Source organism: Macrobrachium rosenbergii, chromosome 12, assembly GCF_040412425.1.
Source record: "Macrobrachium rosenbergii isolate ZJJX-2024 chromosome 12, ASM4041242v1, whole genome shotgun sequence".
Lineage (NCBI taxonomy): Eukaryota > Metazoa > Arthropoda > Malacostraca > Decapoda > Palaemonidae > Macrobrachium > Macrobrachium rosenbergii.
Window position 1 is genome coordinate 29,698,270 of NC_089752.1, and position 13,672 is coordinate 29,711,941.

Below are 13,672 nucleotides of genomic sequence, written 5' to 3' on the forward strand. Positions count from 1 at the left end.
CAATAATGAAAACTCAGGAACTACAATATATGTACACTAAGAAATTTTTTGACAAAATAGTTTTGAATATGTGTAATACTAACTTTTATATTTCAGCAGTTTAATTATGAGTAGAAACAATATTTATACAACCTGCAGCTTCTGTAATCAGGTGAATGAAACCTATAATTTCAGCAATTTACATGTATCAATAAGTAATGCCCAAGAGCATCTTTTAATAGTTAGTGGTTTTAATGCCCATAACTCCCTCTTGGATTACAAATGTATATCATCAGATCTTACAAGAAATGTGGTAGAACAGATCTTGAATTCAAAATATCTGTGCTGATTCAGTGACAACAAAAGAAATGCTCACTTTTCAAAAGCATGCAAGATTTTTCTCAGCAGTGGATATCCAACATAATGCTGTATATAGATTTGAATGATACATGTGATGAACTATACAGTATATTCGTGATAATTTTCTAATTTTAATTTCACTCTTACAAAATAATCCCATGTAACATATTCTTCATTGCAGTATTCATACAGATGAGACTAATAATTATAAAATTTATCAAAAATGCTGCAGATAAAGCCACATCTTAATAAACAAACGACCTTAATGGTCTGATACCCTGATAGAATTAATAAAACAAAAACATTAGAATTGGAAAAAGAAAAAACAGCTTAAACAGAAGGTTCAGGAAATGTATGGGAAAGCCATTGGTGTGGCTCTTTTTACCCTGGATAAGAAATACCAGAGCCTAACATGAGATTGGAGGAGAGCAAAGGGTAATTGATGTTGCCAGAGTCTATTATTGGTTCCCATTTCTGTTGACAGACCCCACTCTCTGTAACTAGTACACCAGGACATACAGCTATGGCTCTGAGAAGTTTCAGGCTTTGGTCAGTGAGGTGACATCGATGATTTGGAAACAGGTGAATAGGAGTAGGACAGATTGCCTGGTTTCTATATTCTGTTTGTGATACCAAAGGTAATAGGAACTTGGAGATCAGTCCCTTTAAGATGGAGTTGGTGGAGTCAGAGTCAGTGCAGCACCAATCTGGGAACTGCTCCACAACTGTCTAAGCCTTGGTATGTGGTTACATTGGCATATTGGATTAGTTTAAGACTTTGAAGGTACCTCAACATTTGATTAGTGATGGCATTGATAGCAGCAAGAAGTTGGATATAGTATCTCCAACAGGAGCTGTCTATTTGGGTATAGGCATCAGTACAACAGGGTAACTAGTTTGCCATGGCAGTCTTTGATTGGGCCCCTTGTGTTTTTGGAGAAACTGGTTCTACATAGTTGCTTCAGGTTGGGGTTGCTGTAATTGCTGCCCAGTTGTAATCTCAATGGATGCTCTGAAGAATTTACAGTACTGGCAAGCCCCATGGCAAGTTTTAGTAGGCATAGTTGGATCTAGACGTCTAACAAAAACTATGTATTTACTAATGGTCATCAGTACAGGAGAAATAGTTTACCATGGCAGTCTGTGATTTGCCACCTTGTGTCTTTGGAGAAGTAAGTTCCACATAACTGCTTCAGGTTGTGGTTGTTTTAGTTGCACCTCTCAAGATTGTATTCAGCAGTGACTACCAAAGACTACCCAGTTGTAGTGTTGAAGGATATCCTAAGGGACTAAGAGTACTGGCAGGACTCGAGTCACTCTTTAGTCGATGTCTCACTGGTCCTACTCACCTGGAGACGTTTACAAATGCAAAGAGTCAGGATGAGGAAGAAAAGGTTCTTTTAAGGGTTGATTAAACCACCTAACTGAAGTATATTTCTTGTTAGAAAGAATTTTTCAAATCTTCTTACGTGCCACTGCTGGAAACTTACTTTGTGTACCTCAGTGGTATGTCTACTCATATTGCACCTTAAGAGAAGGGCAGGCAAGATTTACAATATCTGGAAGTCACACATACCAGTGATTGGTCGTCAGCAAGTCTTGTCATTTGCTCCCAACTTTTTAGTGAACACCCAAACAGTTAATGGCCATGACCATTCCACAATACCGTTCACCATTCTTTCCTTATCTTCCATCTCCAGAAGTGAATAAAATCTCATTCTCTGTCCAGTGAGGGCTATAAATCTTTTTATGCAGAAACAATGGTTTTATATAAGTAACTTACCAAAAATTACATAGCTATTATTTTCTACTTTACACGGCAGCTCAAAATAAAAAAAATCGTGGTAGCGCTCTTTTGTTTTGGGTGTAGGTAGTTTCCCCGCTCACTTTTGGGCTCAGTTCATTTCTGCCGGTCAGTGACTAAACATTGGTTGTTGAGCAGCTCTTTGGATTCGTTTTTTCACCAGATTTTCTCTTCATTTTGGTGAAATATTTTGTGTTTTTGGTTTTTGGTAACGCACTAATCTTAATTACTAATATTCAGGGCTTTTCCAATTGTGACTTTCCCTATTGTGGCTTTGTTTTTGGCTTAATATGTCAGACTCTAGCTTGTCTATTGTTAGGTACCGCAGTAAAGGCTGCAAGACCAGACTCATGTCGGCTAAATATAACAGCCACACCATTTGTTGTTCTTGGAGGGAACAAGTTGGCTCTCCAGACTTAAATTATGATGAATATAAAGACTGGGACAAGGGGAGGTGGAAAAATTTGAATGCTCATTTGGCTAAACTTTAACATGACAGACTGAGGAAGGCAACCACTAGGGCTGAAGCTAGAGCCTCTGCTAGTCAGGATTATTCTCCCAAAGTAGATGTTGCTGATTTACCTGTCCCTTCAACACCTGTGACTGCCTTTTCCCCCATCTCCGGTCCTCTGACATTTCCAGTTTCTCTGATCCTTGGCTCCCACTCTTCTGAACCCAATGCCATTGACAGCTTAGAAGCTCATGTACGTCAGAAGTTTGATCTTTTGGTTAATACCGTTTTCCTGATTGGGAATTCAATTAGTCCTGATGGACAAGTTTAATGGTGTTGGTGTTGGTGCAAGTGCAGTGTCGAGTGCAAAATCATTAGAGGGGATGGCTACTTGTCCCACTGACGCTCCTAGACCAAGGTCCCTGCTAAACTCCCCTTGCTCACCTGGGAGGAAGCAAACTGGCAGTCCAAGAGTGAGGTTTGCCCATGGGTAGTCGCTTCCTCAACTGAGCCTGTTGTGCGGAAATCCCAGGACTCGGTGGACAGCCACTGGAAAGGCATCTGGTTGGATATGCATACCTTGTCGTTGAGCGACTCGGACTTGCAAGAGGTGAAAAAGCGCAGTAGGCGCTTTTGTAGTGTATCAAGGCCATTGAAAAGGCACAGTTCCTCAGTGGAAGATGACTCGCTCCATCTGTACACGAGCCATGAAGAGGGCTCATAGTCTGCTCCACTCCTCAAGTTTTTGGGAGCTCCCCAGTCAGGCTCCACTGGTGCCTTCAGTATCCTCCAAGCGCCGAAAGTCCGAGCGTCCAGTGTCCAAGCGCCCAGGTTTTGAACGCCCAATGGCTGAGCATCCAGTGCATGGGCCCCCAGTGTCCGAGCGTTCAGAGTCCGAGCACCCAGTGTCTGATCATCCAGTGCATGAACGCCCAGTGTCCGAGTGCCCAGTGTACGAGTTCCCAATGTCCAATTCCAGTGTCTGCAAAATGCTCAGTGTCAGTGAAGTGTCCAGTGTCCAATTGTCCAGTATGCAAACGCCCAGTGTCCGAGTGCCCCTTTTCAGTGGGCTCTTCTGTTGAGGCATGCCCGCCAGTCGCCAAGCATTCGGCACTCCTAGTAGAGCATCCAGTATCCTGTTATTGAGGTGGTTGGATAACATTTTGAGCCTCCTTCAGAAGCCTGCTTCGGTTTCTCAAGACCCTCCAGACCCTCCTATGTCTCCTATTTCCTCAGAGAAGAAACCTTGGATGAGGAACAACCGACCATGAATTACTCAGCGCTTTTGAGATTCTTGTTAGTCTGTTATCCAACTTTCTTCTCTCCGGCAACCCCGACTTCTCCAGGTTCTGCTTTCATGATGCGACAGCCTCCAGGACTTCCAGGCTGCCTCAGATGGTGCTTTCCTCTTCCTCCAGGACAGATTTGGCCTGCATCAACAGCTGGTTGGCGGAGGAGAGAGATCTGGGCAAAACAGTGTTATGTACGCCACCTCCTCATTTAATACGACAGAAGTATATGTCATATTTCACTGGAGAAGCTTCTTCCTTGGGAGTTTCTGTCTCCTTGCAAGGGGACTTCTCCAGTCTCATCGATGCCACATGATGTTTGGCGTTCTCTTCAGCTAGGTTTTTGAGGTCCTGAGTTTCCTCAGTTGGACCATAGGGGCTTTGGCCAAACAGATTGAAAATTGCACCACTCTGCAGGAGCACTTCGCTGCTGGTTGGTTAGGGGTTCTCTCATAGGCGGACAGAGCAGTTAGAGACTGCGCCCAGGAGTTAGCAACCAATTTTATGGTGGGTTCTTAAAAAGAGAGATTTAAGGTGCTCATTCACCACTAAAGGGGTCACTCCATCTCAGAGATTGTCCCTCCTGTTTGATCCTTTGGACAAAACTAGTCTGTTCCCTCAAGCAACCTTGGAACGAGTGACAGCCGAACTTCAAAAGAAATTGACTTGACTTGCTTGCGCAGTCGACCAAGAGAACTAGAGTCCCAACACAAGCGCCTTTGACTTCTGCTGTTAGCGGCCTCCCCTTTGTCTCAGCAGCCCTTTCGAGGAGGCAGAGGCCTTTTTCAATATGACCACAGATCTATCTCCAGTGAGTGCGACCTACCAAGATGATGACCATGAAACCCACTACTATACTTGCAAGTGAGGATCCTGTGGAAGCAAGGCTCCTCCATTTTTGGAGCAAATGGAAGGCCAGGAGCATGGACCCTTAAAAGTTTTGAAAGAGGGTTATGCTATTTCTTTCAGGGAGAAACCTCCCTTAGCAACCTCACCCATCAGCTTGACGACCTGCTTGATAGGCTTGGAGAGATTTTTGGCCGTGTCTCAAGAAGTCTCAGCCCTACTCAAGAAGCAAGCTGTGGGGTTGGTCAAAGATCTAAGCACAGAGGGGTTTTCTACAACTGCCTCTTTGTCGTTCCCAAGTCATCGGGAGGATGGAGACCTGTCTTGGACGTCAGTGCTCTGAACTTCTTCATTCAAACAACAAAGTTCAGAATGGAAATGAACCATTCAGTCCTGTCAGCCATCCATTAGGGAAACTGGATGGTGATGATCGATATGCAGGACGTATACTTCCACGTTCCAGTACACCCAGACTCCAGGAAGTATCTGAGGTTCGTCTTCCAGGACAGGGTCTTCCAGTTCCGGGCGCTGTGCTTCAACCTCTCCACAGCCTCTCAAGTTTTTACCCGTGTTCTCACCCCTCTGGCAAAGTGGCTTCACCTAATGGGAATAAATGTATGTGTATATTTAGATGACTGGCTCCTATGCTCCTCCTCGAGATCCCATTGCATGGAGGACCTTCAAAAGACGCTCCAACTCGCCCAGGATTTGGGGCTCTTAATCAGTTTCAAGAAATCTCAGCTGGTTCCCACTCAATCAATTCTTTATTTGGGGATGAAGATCGATTCTCTGAATTTTTGGGCTTTTTCGTCCCATCAAAGGATCTGGAACTGCCTCAGGAAAGTCCAAAATTTCATCTCCTTTCCATCCTGCTCAGCCAGCAAGTGAATGAGCCTCCTCAAAACACTGTCTTCCATCGAAAAGTTTGTGCCGTTGGGAAGATTACACACCATTGTGTTGCAGTTCTTCCTAAGGGCCAGTTGGTGCAGGAAGAACCTCCCGGACTTCTTTGTCTTCTCCATCACTCCCGAAATCAGGGAGGACCTTCAGTGGTGGCTGGCAGAAGACAGATTCTCAGTAGGAAAGTCGCTGCTTCCTCTGAGCCCCAACCTGACGTTGTATTCAGATGCATCAGATCTGGGTTGGGGGCTCTGCTCGATGACATGGAAGTTTCCGGGATGTGGTCCCCAGCCGAAAGGAACCTACACATAAACGTGAAGGAGCTGAAGGCGATACATCTAGCTCTTCTGTTTTTCTCAGCAGAAACCTTCAACAGGACAATCAAGGCCCATTCGGACAGCATGACCGCACTGGCCTACATCAGGAATCAAGAGGGGATGCATTCCTTTTCACATTACGAAACAGCCAAAGATTTCCTCTGATGGGCACAAGACAACAGTACCAGCATTGTGACACGCTTCATTCAGGGCAAGCTGAATGTCCTTATGGACGAATTAAGTAGCTGCAAATGGGTTCTACCAACGTAATGGATGCTGAATCCACGTGTGCACCGAACTGTGGAAACAGTGGGGAAAGCCATCGATAGACTTATTTGCAATATCAAGAAACCATTGTCTTCCTCTGTTTTGTTCCCCAGCTCTGGATCCTCAGGCATGGGCGATGGGTGCCATGCTGTAGGATTAGTCGGACTTAGACGCTTACACCTTTCCTCTGTTCAGCATGGTGGCTCCCCTTTGGCCACACAAAGAATGGTTCCCAGACCTTCTCGGCCTTCTTGTAGATTTCCCAAGACTGTTACCTCAGAAGAGAAATCTCAAACAGCCTCATGTTCAATGTTTTCATCAAGACTTATCCACCCTTGCTCTGACAGGCTTCAGACTGTCAGGGAGCTTGTCAGAGTGAAGGGTTTTTCGAGAAAAGCTGCAGAAGCAATTGTGAAATGTAGGTGTTGATCTTCTGCTTCAGTCTAACAGGCCAAGTGAGCAGTCGTTCGAGACTGGTGCAGAGAGCATAATATCTCCTCTTCTAAAACGACTTTAGCCCAAATTGCAGACTTGCTGTTTCTGGGATCTTCGAAAAGATTGGCTACATCTACCATCAAAGGATACAGGGCTATGTTAAATTCTGTTTTGAAACATAGGCGAATAGACCAGTCTGCAAGTCAGGATATTAGTGATTTGATTAAATCCGTAAATATGTCAAAACAAGAGAAATCTATAATGGTCGCCTGGAACTTGGATGTGGTTCTTGAATGGTTTTCAGGCCCTCCATTTGAACCCTTGGAATCCTCCTTACTAAGGGCTTGGATGAGGAAAACCTTATTTTTAATGGCTCTAGCTACTGCTAAAAGAGTTAGCAAATTACATGCCCTTGAAAAGAAGGTAGGTTTTTCTCAAGGGATTGCAGTGTCCTCTCTGACCTTAGGGTTCTTGGCAAAGAACGAAGACCCTTCTGATCCCTGGCCATGCTCATTTACCGTCAAGAGCTTGGCTGATATCCTGGGTCCAGCAGATCAGGAGAGAGTGCTCTGCCCAGTAAGAGCACTGAAGATTTATTTAGAGAGAACTAGAGGAATTAGAGGGTCTTCACAGAATCTCTGGTGTCCAGTTAAGGATCCCAGACGTCCTTTATCCGAAAATGCTTTAATGTTCTTTTTAAGGACTTCAAATTGATACCCTACCCTCGTGTGAAGTTAAGGCCCATGAAATAAGGGTAGTTGCCACATCGCTGTCCGTCAAACGGAATCTATCGCTCTCCTTAATCTTGCAATTCACGTATTGGAGATGCAAGTCAGTTTTCACTGTGTATTACCTTGTGATATAGAAACAGCTTATGAGAAATGTAGTACATTAGGGCCATTCTTCACACCTGGCATGGTATTGAGGGACGAAGGATAGGAGGAATGTTTTCTGTTTCCTCTATCCCCTCTCCTTGATGAAGGATTGTCTTTTCTTGGGAAGTGTAGGGTACTGTGTGTTGTGAGTGCCCACCAGTCATTGCTTTTTATGGTTTGGTTTGATTAATTTTTGATGTAACGTAGGTTAAATTCATCTGGTCATATTTTGTTGTACTGTGCCCAGGGCAAGGTCACATATATACTGTATATGTGTGTATATATATATATATATATATATATATATATATATATATATATATATATATATATATATATATATATATATATATATATATATATATATATATATATATTTATTGGATTGTAAGCTTTGGCAACCTGCAATTTACTCCTATGTTGCAAAGCCCCACTAGAATAGAGGCGACCCTTGGCTATATAACCATGCCGCTACAGGTCGAGAGGAGCTCTGTCAAGGGATGTTAACCCCTGGGGTTATTGTTTAATATATTGATACTAAGTATATTTCCTTTTTCATTCTACAAGACAGTTACTTGATAAAAGCACCTTTTTCATCATACTTTTTATAAACCTGTAAGCTACTAGAGACTTGGTTCCTGATTCCTAGCTGTTCCCCAGTTACTCCTGGATCATGTAGGTATGCACAAACACTCTGAGGCATTCAGCTCCTCAACCTTAGACCTAAACAGCAGATGAGGCATGTAGGGGAGAGCGGTGATGATTCGGACAGTGGGATGGTCCGGACAGTACATTTCCTGGAAAATGTGAGGGGCCCTCAGCTCTGAGAAATCACGTGAAATCGCGAGAGTTTGTTCGCCATTGACACATGGACTTTGGTTGCGAATGGTCGGTTACTTTAGGATTGAGGGTAATTTTTGTGGTTTTTCTCATTTCCTATGTAATTTTTTGCGTTTGAATCATAAGCTTTGGTGTAGTGAATATGATAAGGGAGCTGATTATGAGTTTTGGGTGTGAATTTGCACTTTATGACGAAGATGTTGTAGCTATTACCCCCCTGTAATCTGCAAGGGTTTGAAGTTGAGGGTGTCATCAAATGGTTATGATTTGTGGGGGATGATTCGGATGTGTCCGAATCATCCCTCCTAGCAAACCTTTACTAATTATGAATTCCAACAAAGAAACAAAAGATTCTCGCTAACATTAAGTTATATTTTGTGTATATGCATTTATTAGACCCTCATTACCTTTACTGTATAAAGCACTTCATAAACCCATCATAGAACCCCCAAATTACAAATTAAAATGTGAATATCAAATCTGGATTCCATTCCATTGGCATTCACCTATATTACACTGATGTTTTTCAAGAAAGTCACTTTGCCAGGGCTTTTGTGACTGATAGGCCAAAGCCAACTACACCACCTAAAAGCACAACCACCTCGCATGAAATACCTCAAGAACATTAAAAAGCAAGAAAAATACAAAAAAGTTAGATACAGAGGCCCAGACAAGTGAAGACCTTCATCATCTTGACAGCCGATCTTAACAATAATTCTTCTGATATCTCAGAGCAGATAGAAGACAAAGAAGTGGTTTTTATTGATAAAGTCCCAGAGGAGGGAGATTTTGTTCTTGTTGGGATAGATCCAGTAAAAGGTAGCAAAGTCTATTATGTAGGCAAATGAATCAGCAATTTAGACGAGGGTGATGAATTTCAGGTTTCTTATTTAAGATAATCACAGAAATTTGCTGCTAATAGTTTTAAATTTCCAGAAATTGAGGATGAAGCAACTATTGGTAAAGAGGCAGTAACTGGAGTGCTTCCAAACCCAGTTCAGCAGAGTATGAAAAGAAAGCAGGGTATTTCAAATTTTGTTTTTCTTTTGCAGGATACAATATTCGTTAGGCCAACTTTAATATTTAGGCACAACAAATTTCAAGTATTTGAGTTACGATTTATGTTTGGTTTTTACTCATAGAGAGAATAATTTCAAGTAAATTTTGGTCATTTAAGAATTTGGTGGCAAGGATATTTCAAGTTTAGTTTTTGTTTTGAAGGTTTCAATATTCTTTAAGACTACTATAACATTTATTCTCAGCAAACATCGTAGATTTTCTGTCTGCCATTCACTAAGGGAGAGAATAATCTTTTAAGGTGATTATGATTATTTCAATAAAACACTTCGTTTGGTATTTCTGTTTCTGACTTGAAGGTAAATGTCAATTATAATAATTGTCCGAATCATCCCATGCTCTTGTCCGAATCATCACCATGGGTAGGGATGATTCGGACATTTAGGAAACTTGTACTTGAAGATAAATAGCTTCAAGTATAGTAAAGTATACGACTTGCTACATTTACCGGTAAATGTAGGATGATGAGGCTACACATTGACATGCCAAGGATATCACTGCTCCTTAAACTCTGACTTCTAGAGAGCAATTAAAAAAAAATGTCCGAACCATCACCGCTCTCCCCTACAGTACTGTATTTGAACAATGCGGTAGAGATTTTTTTTTTCACACAAACCCATTAATCATGCCTTGAGTGCTCTTCTAACCCATAGAATTTTGATGCTTCACTTAATCAAGGTTATTGGTTGAAACTTACCCAAGGAACCAGAGGTTTCATGCATAGTGAGATTACCTTTCATCTGGCAAGCAAAAGACAAGTGAAGTTGGGAAAGTTGAGAACATTAAATGTAGGCATAAATATGATCAGTTGGTTGATATGAATACTTTACCAGTACCAAGTATCACTGCTCCTTAAACTCTGACTTCTAGAGAGCAATTAAAAAAAAATGTCCGAACCATCACCGCTCTCCCCTACAGTACTGTATTTGAACAATGCGGTAGAGATTTTTTTTTTCACACAAACCCATTAATCATGCCTTGAGTGCTCTTCTAACCCATAGAATTTTGATGCTTCACTTAATCAAGGTTATTGGTTGAAACTTACCCAAGGAACCAGAGGTTTCATGCATAGTGAGATTACCTTTCATCTGGCAAGCAAAAGACAAGTGAAGTTGGGAAAGTTGAGAACATTAAATGTAGGCATAAATATGATCAGTTGGTTGATATGAATACTTTACCAGTACCAAGTACATTCTGTATAAATTAAATGGCCTGGAAATAAAAAGAAAAAAAGATAAAAATAATATTGCATTACAGATGGACAACGAAAGTGAGGCAAACTTGGATGTGGAACAAGTTGCAAGAGCCAATCAACAACGGATGGGAGCAGATCCTTTGGAAATGATGTTGTTACATATGGGTAGTATGGCTCATGGCAACATTGCTCATGTCTTTGGTGGGGGTGGCAGTGGTGAAGGAAGAGGAGGGCCAGGGCAAGGCAGTGATAATTCGCCAAGGGGTGACCCATCACCTGGAGGTCCCAATGATCGCAATGTGGCAGATGTTCAGTGCCGCACTAGCTGAGGTCAGATAAGGGGTCTTCTCTTAGCAGATAGCAGCAGCAGTCTCTTCATATACTAAACTGTGATGGACTCTTGTCTATGGTCAGAATTCTGAAAAGACCTTTTGAATCATATGTTCTTGTACATTGTATTAATTATATTGATTTTTAGGTTTTTAAATAAAATACCAAAGAATGACTTAGAGTACAGGGATGGTGTTTCAGATTCTTGGCCATTGTTAGAAGAGCCCCCTTTAGGATAGGATTTATAACATTATGTGGCAGTGTGAGGAATTGAGTTTCATTCTACAGTACAGTATACCTATGGTATTCAGTGTAGGGCATAATCATGCATCATGTGAAACCAAGAATTTTTGCAAGTATTGCAGATCCCCAAAATACCAGATTTATATTAAGCCTTACAGAAATATGTTGCTTTAGTATCAATTCCCATATGAATTCCCTTAACATTGATGAACCTGTAAAACAGTCAGTTTTTGAAAGTGCCAAAATTTATCACAAAATCATCTGTTATTCAATGTGGCTCCAAATTTAAAATAAACCTTTTAAATTTATGTAAACAAATTTGTAGACTCATTCATATATTGTTCAGTTTACATTACTTTTTATGTTAGTATGTTCAGACACGATGGTCTTTGTTGATATCTCGTCAAGTGAGGTCCGGCCACCTTCTCCCTCCCTGCCAAGTTTGCAACAGTAGCTCTGTCATTGTATTGGGCTGCAAAGTATATTAGATATTTATACTGGTGCTCTCTTAAGCAGTGGTTACAAGTTTATCTTCACTGCTAAAGTTATATTTTGTAAAAATTACTTTGATATGAGAATGTTTACGATGTGCTACATATGCAGCGACTGCCAAAAGTATTTGTGTACATGATCTACTACTTGTACATACATGTATATGATTGCAATTACAGTACATGTTTAGGTTCTTGGAAATCCATGATATAAAAAGTTTGAAGTATGTGGAATTTACATATCTTTGGTTGAAGGAGGTTTAGAGGAAATGTATACATTTTGTGTATTATATATTCTTTATTTTCTTTCAGTCTGCTGGTTGTTTCTTACACTAGTTCTGTCTTTCTCTCTTCATATAATAGGCATTCTGTATATGTTGTACTAAAGATTTTAAAGTTTTGGATTTGGTTCACAGGAATCCCATTACTTATAATTAGCAGTTAGTTTGCCACAAAAGGCTAATTATGAGTTATAGGTTTGTAAGAAATTTTTTTTTATAAAACTAATTTTTTTACTGGGTTTGTTGGTACATTTCATTGTACAGTAATATATATACTGTAGAAAACAGGTTTCCAGTAAAATGGGCCACATGCTAAAGAAATTGACTAGTGTAAACCTTGATCAGTCCATGCAGAGCTGTGCTTGCTTCTGCCTTTATCAAATTCATGTCCTTGTTTTGTAAAATACACGTATTTTTGCCTTTGTTAAACTGCTTTTTCTCTTATTTTTATTTTCAAAAGTGTTTTCTTGTGTATATTTCTTCACCAGCATTGTATATATACATAAACTGTACGTGTGCTTGTCCGTTGATTACACATAACAGTGAACAATTGTACATTAGTTTTTCTTCACCTTGAATTACCTGTATGTTTATTTCAGGATTTTCAGTCTTTCGTTTTTTTTTTCTCTCTCTCTCTCTCTAAGTTTGGAAGGGATGCAAAAGACCAAAATAAATTGAAATGCATGAAAATCTCCAAGAATAGATCATACTATGTAAATAAAAGTGATCACAAAATAGGTTTGAAGATTCTTTTGCTGAATCTGATTTTATTTTGAATGCTTCTCAAATTAGAGAAATTCCTTTGAGCGTGGCACATATCTAATTCTTGCAAGTGCTGGGAAAACTACTAAATTACTACATGAAAAAGGTTTTTAGTCCTATAGCAAAGGAAAACACTAAAAGTCTACTCTTGTAACATTTTATTTCAACAAGCCAATATATGTTATAAACTGAAAAGAAATTTCATTACCCTTGAATATTGTCTAAGTCTCACTGGAAGACAAGACTGGAAATGCTTAACAGAACTTGAAATTTGAAAGTGCATCTTTCTTGCTATACAATGAACATTCCTGGATTATTTAGTGGTGCAAAATGATATTCAAAATAAAAACAAACTATTTAAATGAGTATTTATAATAGATACAAAGAAGACACCCATTATGAAAAATACAATTTTATGAATTCATGAAGCTCAAACTGGAATATTACATTGCTTAAGAGAAACTTAAAAGTTAAACTGGCCATTAAAACATTAACACGGTATTTGTGGGGAATAGCTGCCATCATTTTGGGGGGAAAAAAGCTAGGCTTGAAACCTGGAGAGCAAATCAGTACTGTACAGTATTTTTGACATAGTGCAAGTAAGCAAGTCAAGGAAACTGCTTCATAAGGCAAGAAAATATGGAACATTAGGAAAAGGGATTTGGGAAATTTCTGAGGGGGTGTTATTTTGATTTGACTGTACTGGGAGCTTCTCTACAAATACTGAAGATTTTCAGGCAATTGTATGGTACTGTTGATGATGACATAAAGCCTTACACTCTCACCTTGTCCACCACAATAAAAAAAAAATTGTTTTTGGCACTTAAAATTGTTATTATGGTATTGAAAAATTTGCAAGCTACAGAATTTGCATTACACTTTGTGCTTTTGATCAATGTTTAAACTGTGGAATGCCAATAAATTAAAAAT

The 13,672-nt window shown here is 40.2% G+C and overlaps 1 protein-coding gene across 13 annotated transcripts in view; it reads left to right on the top strand.

Annotated features, from left to right (window-relative positions):
* The window catches only part of LOC136844479 (WD and tetratricopeptide repeats protein 1-like), a 157,986-nt gene extending 145,045 nt beyond the window's left edge, over nt 1–12,941 (top strand). For all 13 annotated transcript variants that reach the window (XM_067113758.1, XM_067113753.1, XM_067113755.1 and 10 more), the window contains exon 14: nt 10,698–12,941. In XM_067113758.1, the coding sequence (XP_066969859.1) occupies nt 10,698–10,964 (267 nt within the window). In that variant the 3' untranslated portion in view covers nt 10,965–12,941. The remainder of the gene's footprint in view (nt 1–10,697) is intronic.
* Nucleotides 12,942–13,672: the final 731 nt, after the last annotated feature.